The sequence below is a fragment of the Haliotis asinina genome, chromosome 7 (assembly GCF_037392515.1).
Source record: "Haliotis asinina isolate JCU_RB_2024 chromosome 7, JCU_Hal_asi_v2, whole genome shotgun sequence".
Classification (NCBI taxonomy): domain Eukaryota; kingdom Metazoa; phylum Mollusca; class Gastropoda; order Lepetellida; family Haliotidae; genus Haliotis; species Haliotis asinina.
Window position 1 is genome coordinate 59,887,294 of NC_090286.1, and position 8,248 is coordinate 59,895,541.

General features: G+C 41.6%; 1 protein-coding gene across 2 annotated transcripts in view; it reads right to left on the reverse strand.

Annotated features, from left to right (window-relative positions):
- The window catches only part of LOC137290511 (uncharacterized), a 78,143-nt gene extending 71,417 nt beyond the window's left edge, over positions 1–6,726 (reverse strand). Inside the window, exons 1-3 of one of the 2 annotated variants that reach the window (XM_067821491.1) lie at positions 6,536–6,726; positions 4,042–4,175; positions 1,624–1,726 (exon numbers count right to left, since the gene is read on the reverse strand). In XM_067821491.1, coding sequence (XP_067677592.1) covers positions 1,624–1,701 — 78 coding nt within the window. In that variant the 5' untranslated portion in view covers positions 1,702–1,726; positions 4,042–4,175; positions 6,536–6,726. Of the gene's footprint in view, positions 1–1,623; positions 3,226–4,041; positions 4,176–6,535 lie in introns of those variants that run through there. The other variant, XM_067821493.1, reaches the window with a different exon arrangement.
- Positions 6,727–8,248: the final 1,522 nt, after the last annotated feature.

The window sequence follows — 8,248 nt, forward strand, 5'->3', positions numbered from 1 at the left end:
TTTGAGTTGGAGTCAACGTTAAAGTTTCAAGGATCGGGGCACAGACTGATGAAGTCGGTGCTGAAACCGTGTGACAACATATCGCCTCGTGGCCAAGAAGACACACTGCCTGGGATGTTCGTGCAAGGGCGACTGTAATGTAGAGGAGCATGTAAACTGGCTCAGATATATACAGTACTGACAACGTATGTGTATTGATGTGTTTGAAATGGTCTCCCTTAGAGGGAGTTTCATGCCGCAGTCGTCACTATCCCACTGGCGAGATGTAAGTAATGACGTACCGACCAGACAACCAGTGACTGAAGGTATGATCTGCGCTATCCGAACGCGGTGTCAACCAAACACCCGGTGTTTTAGTGGGCGAGAATACTGAGGTTATGTACAGTGACAGCAGGGACGCTTGCAGCGATAGGTAAAATGTACTCCGAATTCAGTTACGTCCTCAAGAAATAAGCTTTCAACCTGTTTCGTATGTTCAAATAAATGGTAAAAATATAAGAGAAAAAGGATCATTGGTGTTGATGAAGCGCTGACCAAGGTACAAGACAGCGTTGGGGCTCCTGCTCGATGTCGCGACCGGGTAGCCGTGCAGGCTTGTTGTGATGCCCGTCTGTCAATGGACTGGAGCTGCCAACGGACGGGAGCTATGAAAGAATGCATTATCTCGTACGTCGCTAATTACAGTGTCCTCGTTTTTCCCACGCAGAGAACCCGAGCCAAAATAGCCCTACTCCACAGTGGCCTGCTTTCAAACACCCAGCACCGCGTTCAAATAGACAGACCACCACCTAGTGTATGCACACATTTGGACGAGTTCCTACACATGTGTTCTGCATACTCAAAAACTTGACCCCGGCAATCACAGGTCACTGGTAATATGGACCAATCAGCAAATCGGAACTCAAAGCAATTGCCCATTTCCCCCTGCGAACGGTAGCAGGTAACTATTAAAGAGATATTTGTTATTGAAACCATACATGTCCCCCGAAGAGAAATGTTATTTATAAGCTCCACCTGCAATAAATGTTTGGATTCATGCACCATACCATTCCATATAGTGTATGTATGATAACACACAGTGGACAATGTTTCTGTATGTCCAGTTTCAATACAGACGTGCATTTCTGAATTGTATTGCTCATGTAGATTTTATTCTTTTGTTAAACAGCGCATTTTCAAGACACTTTATAGACGACAGCCTGCATATTGTATTGTTTAAAAGTATATTATCTTTTCTGTTACTAATTAACAAGGAAGGCAAGGCGACAAAACAAATAACCCCTTTTTCTGCCTTATGGTGAAGTTGTGACGCACCTCATAGTCTTCTTAATTTGCATTGAGGAAAATATCTCCCAGCTTATGAAATCATATTAGTAATATTCGTATTCTTGTGCATATATATTAACTAAAAGTATACCTTAACGTACAATCCGTCCCGTCACATAATTCCCCCAACCAACAAATCGTGCGTGAAGGGTCCAAGATGACCCTCATCAGCTGATCTGCAAGCTAATCCTCTGTATAGGGGCCGGCTCATTCATGACAGCGTCGGACTAACACTATCAGCTAAGAAACAATCAAAGTTAATGTTTGAATAGAATGTGGGTTGTAACGTCAACTTACCTCTGTATCTGTTGTGTTGACAGATGCCGGGGGGTCATTCTCCCCCTCAGAACCGCGACCCTGCCCTTCCTCCGCCATGATCGTCCGTCAGTGTCGACTCGGTCTGAAACAAGTGACGCACACTGAATAGCTGCAGGAGCAGCAGCAGACAGCGCACATCCCAGGTCGGGGTTACAGGGGGATGAGTCCTTTCCTTCCTTATAGAACAATGCTGGCTATATTAAACTCTCACTGACTGGACAAGCGTTAACACGGGTCTCGCCAAAACACATGAAAAGTACTCCCGTAATGCCCGCCTAATTTGAAGATCTCAAAAAGTCCGCGAAAGATTTGCTCAGATTTACACAGAAATATTGATCGGGATCTGTATTTACCAGCGACGTGACCGTGTAGTTCGGGGGTCAGCCTGCTGCAGTCGGATTCAGACTCCTTGCCTCGGGCCTTAGTCAGAGCCTCGAACTAAAGGAGCTTTACAGCATCACCACATCCAACAAAGATTATTGAATACTTTCAATGAAATGATTCTTCTGAGAACTCTGTATAACCTTTGCAATTCTCCGAATGCGTTTAATACCTCATTCATACGTTCAGTAAACATTAATGGTAAAATATTTGGAAAGGATTTGCAGTGAATTCAACACGCCAAAAACTATCCGTTCATTGAAGTGGAGCTGGTATTATTTGATGCATTTAAATTTTCCCTGTTGATCGTTTTCTGTTGAAGTGTTCTGTCTGTATGAACGTATAGTTAAGGGACTATGTTTATGTTCAGCATGAACAGCCGTTTTCACATGGCATACTCTAACAATACAGCTGATGGCCACAGACAGTCCATGGGCATTAATCACATTTGTTCAAATACATTAATTAAATCGAACAAGCGGATTATGTCTCAGTGGCATGATAAGTAAAGATAAAGTATATTGCTGAGATTACTAACATCCCAGGAACATTAAAGCTTATATGATTTCATTAGGGTGGCTCTGGTCTGCCATACAAACCCTAAATGAAGAAAGAGCTCCTTTTCATTTCTTTTCATTATGAACTGTTTGTCTGCAAACTATGTTCACTTCAGAGGCTAGTTGTGCAATGACCCACGGCGATGGCTGTTTATTTTAGTAGTCATACTGGGAACTACTGCCTGATTCAGAAAAAAGGATGAGGAAACGAATATAATTAAGATGCCCCTCTTCCTGACACAGCACTCACACACAGCCATTTAACTCATACTAATATAACCCGATTAAATGTTTGCTCTTTTCCCACTACCCGCTCCTCTCCACACAGACAAACACAGCGCTGCCATGTAGGAATGTCAAGACTAGTTTTTTATTACAAGACCCCCTGAAAACCGTTTAAAAATAATTACGGGTTAATTTGTATATTTCTCAAATCGTAATATCAAATTGTTTGGATTGGTTCATCGATAACACAAATGGGACAGAGCATTGATTCTGTACTGGTAATACTGACAAATTCATACGACCATTGCGTTCGAATCTCTTATTCATCACGAAGCTAGACTCTTTCCAGCTCTACCACCTTGTTGTTGGTTGTTGCTTAACGCCGCACTTAGCTGTATTCCCGGAATATGGCGGCGGTCTGTAAATAATCGAGTCTTGATCAGACAATCCAGTGATCAAAACCTTGAATATCGATCTACGCAATTTGGACACGATGACCTGTGCCAACCAAGTCAACGACTCTGACCACACTAATCAGTTGCCTCTTACGACAAACATGGGTTGGTGAAGATGAACCTAACCCTCATCTCCCCGGATCCTACATCGATCTATGTCACTCAGCACTTATTGTACAAGTGTTGTATACAGTGGTATCCAACATACAAGTTACAAGTGTTGTATACAGTGGTATCCAACATACAAGTTACAAGTGTTGGTTATGAAACCACGATAAGATTAGAATTATATGACCCATGGGCGTAACTATTAGACTGACACGCTGCCCCTGGTCACGCGGGTTATATTTACCATTTAAAAATAGGGAATATTTGAAAAATGCGAGCATACTGCAAGTCATGGATATGAGAAAAATGCGAGCATACTGCAAGTCATGGATATGAGAAAAAGTAATATACAACCATGAAGATGAAACGTTTCCAAAGGAACAAACTGTCACATTTTCCCTTAGTTTCTCTTCGTCACCTGTTTCCCCCTTGGCATAATCATTTGCATTTTATCAATCTTGTATATAAAATATCCCCTACTTCTTTTGAATGGTATATACATTGAAGTATCGGATACAATTCCACTGACTGAATAAAGTGCAGGTTACTATTTGGTTCCCGCCAAGTACACAATGCATGAAGTCGCCTACTACCTCCGGTGACGAATTGTATGACTTGACCTAAAAAGACACACACAAGTTATGTCCAGATGGAAACGGTTCGATACGTACCCTACTCACAGACTGAGGTACAAGTCCTCCCCGGGTGGGCTGAGTTGAAGCAACGGCACCTTCTACTTCCCTAGCACTAAGCCGTGGCGAGCGGGAACGGTCTGTTCACACGGATGCCCGTAGGGCGCCTGGAACTATATTTAGCTTCCAGTTGACAATGATATCTTAAGCCATGTTTCTGTAACTGCTTGTCTTCGTATACAGGCAAAAAGCTACGATGAGTTGTGATAACAGTTTACATAACCCACTGACACTGGCTAGCGGTGGTCACTTCTGTGTGTCCCTAATGCCACTTGGTGTTTATGAAATCCTGAGACGTATCATAGGAACACTTCCTTAACTGCAATACCATATAGACAGTCAAGGACACATGCAAGATTCACGGAAATAAAAAAAAAAGTGTTGAAAGTTTCATATGAAAACGACATCCTCCTAGATCAGCCTGATTGCCACGCAGCAGTGACAGGTAATAGTTGTGGTCAACACGGACCATAACCCACTTCACAAAATATTCACGTGCATGCATTCATTTAAAGAAATAATTATGTGTCACCATGAGTCATATTTCCGCACATATATGTTAAAATAACATCCTATTATGTTGCGATATAGTATTTCCGTGTTGAAATAACAAAACATAGTACACAGGTCAGTTATTGAGTCATATCTGAAACATTTTGCCTCCGTTCCCATACCCTGTATAACACTGTCACAATGTACTATATCAGACTACACCCTGCATAACACTGTCAATGTACTATATCAGACTAGACCCTGCATAACACTGTCAGCATGTACTATATCAGAATAGACCCTGCATAACACTGTCAATATGTACTATGTCAGACTAGACCCTGCATACCACTGTCAATATGTACTATATCAGACTAGACCCTGCATACCACTGTCAATATGTACTATATCAGACTAGATCCTGCATAACACTGCCAATATGTACTATATCAGACTAGGTCCCATATAACACTGCCACCATGTACAAAATCAGATTAGACCCTGCATAACTCTGTCACCACGTACTACATAAGACTAGACCCTGTATAACACTGTCACCATGTACTATATCTAACTAGATCCTGTATAATACTGCCGCCACATAATACATCAGCCTAGATCCTGCATAACTCTGTCACCACGTACTACGTCAAACTAGACCGCGTATAACACTGTCGCCATGTACTATGTCAGACTAGACCCCGTATAACACTGTCACCACGTACTACGTCAAACTAGACCCCGTATAACACTGTCACCACGTACTACGTCAAACTAGACCCCGTATAACTCTGTCGCCATGTACTACGTCAAACTAGACCCCGTATAACACTGTCACCACGTACTACGTCAAACTAGACCCCGTATAACACTGTCACCACGTACTGCGTCAAACTAGACCCCGTATAACTCTGTCACCATGTACTACGTCAAACTAGACCCCATATAACACTGTCGCCATGTACTATGTCAGACTAGACCCCGCATAACACTGTCACCACGTACTACGTCAAACTAGACCCCGTATAACTCTGTCACCACGTACTACGTCAAACTAGACCCCGTATAACACTGTCGCCATGTACTATGTCAGACTAGACCCCGTATAACACTGTCGCCATGTACTATGTCAGACTAGACCCCGTATAACCCTGTCACCACGTACTACGTCAAACTAGACCCCGTATAACACTGTGTACAATGTACTATATCCGATGTCTGTTTCACATTATCAGATGCTTGTGTAACATTGTTACATATGGATGTGTTACATTGTCAGCTGAATGTGTTAAATAGTCCGAACAGCCGTTTGTGTTACATTGTCAGATGGCTATGTTTCATTACCAGATGGATGTTTCAGAGCGAAATGAATGTGTTAAGTTGGTTGATGAATAATGTGATTGTTATGTGATCTAAAATTGATCCAAAGTTAAAATGAAACCAATGCATACAATTGGGAACTATAAATGCTGTAATGTTTACGTTACCAATACTGAGTACAAACACTACAGAAGTTCAGGTGAGCCAGCCAAGATGGAGTGTAGACTCGTAGGCTACAACACACACATCGTAGACCCTACATACCCCATCCCCACCCCTACCCACCCAGCCCACCCCACCGCCAACAACATACACCCAACAGAATCGGAAATTGTAACATAAAACGTATTGCATCCCATATATTTATTCTTGTTTGGAAAAGCAAAGTACTACATCAAAGTAGGTAATATAAACTTTCTGATGCTTTAGCGAGTCTACCACTATCTACCTCTGGGGATCTGTTTTTGCCACTACTGGTTTGATCAGGATGCAAAATTTCTGATTTCATTCCATATATGTCAATAATCTGACCGTAAACTAGCTAAAAACACATCTGAAAGTGAAGGAAAACTGCGATGTGGTTTTGGTGAATTTGTAGATCTGTCTCCGCACCTCCTTACTGACGATAGTGATGTGGACATAGCTGATGTACAGAATCTACCTTGACTAGGGGCCTATTATCTTCCTGGCCTTCACCTTCAAGCGTCGTCACCTACTTGTATGCCCTTGGTTTACTGCAGACCCACTAACTGTACTGACGCCACGGTGATGTCCTTGTGGGTGTCACGTCCCTCCACACATAATTCCCAGATGGGAACGACATGATAACTGCTTCACACATCTGTTTCCGGTACTCTCTATTCTTGCATACTGCCTGCACATTTCCTTGCTGCAACATTGAATGGTAGTTGGTTTGTTGGCAATGTTCCAGTTATAATCAAATCTGGACCAAACAATCCAGTGAGTGACAACATGAGCATCGATCAAAGCACTTGGAATGCGATGACATGTGTTAACCAATGAAAACTGAACGACAAACCATTACTTGTTGCTACACAAGTATACGTGTCGGCAAGTATAACATTGTAAGTCTGACACGAATGCTCTTGGTCGGTTTTTATGAATTATGTGTGCATTGTCTTGCTAACCGAACAGCAAGTCCTTGCTTCCTGGAATAGAACTTTGCTTCCAAATATGAATTGAATTTTTTTGTTATTCGTTACTGGATCAAACTTTGGTCTCGTCTACAACGCAGTTTTGGAAGTAAGTAAGCATATCAGCGAGCAAAGCTTGAGGAAGTACATATATTTTAGCATTATAAAAGGCAATATGATGTTACAGGTAATCTGACTTGGTCCCTGTGTTACCACTAGTTGAATATGATGCTGTTAAGCATAGTGGTTAGTGTTCCCAACCTCCATGTTTTGTGCATACCCAGCATACGATTTGAAAATAGAAAGTAACGAAAGTAGCTCTAGTGTAATGGTGAAGCATGCTGTAGCATGAAGCGTAGAATACGTGGAACATAAACGCCAGTCTATTAACTCGAGTTTAATGCGGTGTAGAACGTTTGCCTCATCTTAACATTTGAGCAAATTCACTGGTAGTTGCGGTTATTGCGTTAGAAAACTGTCGCCAACTGTACAGTGACATTGCACAATTGCTAGTTTATGAACAGTATATGTGTAATCAATAGACACCGAGCCATTGCGCGCTCTCCGTGGCCATGCTGTCTGTGTGTACACTCAATCATACAGAGCTTTGAGGATTTGTTACATCGTTATTTGTGCAAGATATTATCTCTTTGCATCTCTTCCATTTGATGTTAGAGATGTATTTAAGTTACATAAAGCCTTGTGTTTATGAACTCTTGTCTGACCGAAGCAGCAAACGTTGTGATGACGGTCCCCGGTGAGGAAACCATCAATTCCTGATAGAGAGAGAGTGTACTCTGTTGAACGTATGTAAACTTGGACGCTGAATTAAAAACAATAATTGTATGTATTACTCTGAAGTGATTGATATCTAAAACTCTGCCTTACACGCTGAAACAGTAATGGATATTTTATGCCAGTGTACAGTCTGGTCTTCAGTTAACTTAGATTTATATAATTTTAACAGCCTCCTCACTTGGCAACACTGACTATAATTTTCATCACTCAGTAGATGAAATAAACCATGATTTCTAGGTATTTGCTTTAATGGATACTGTAAACAGTTATTTATGTGATGTCTTTAATGATATTCACTTGACGGCTATGATATAATTGAAAGTACCATGTCTACATTGGGGAGCACAATAGCAAACAAAGTCACCACAAACACTTTGAATATCGACCCGTCAATACCAGCAACATACAACTGAAGGTTAATC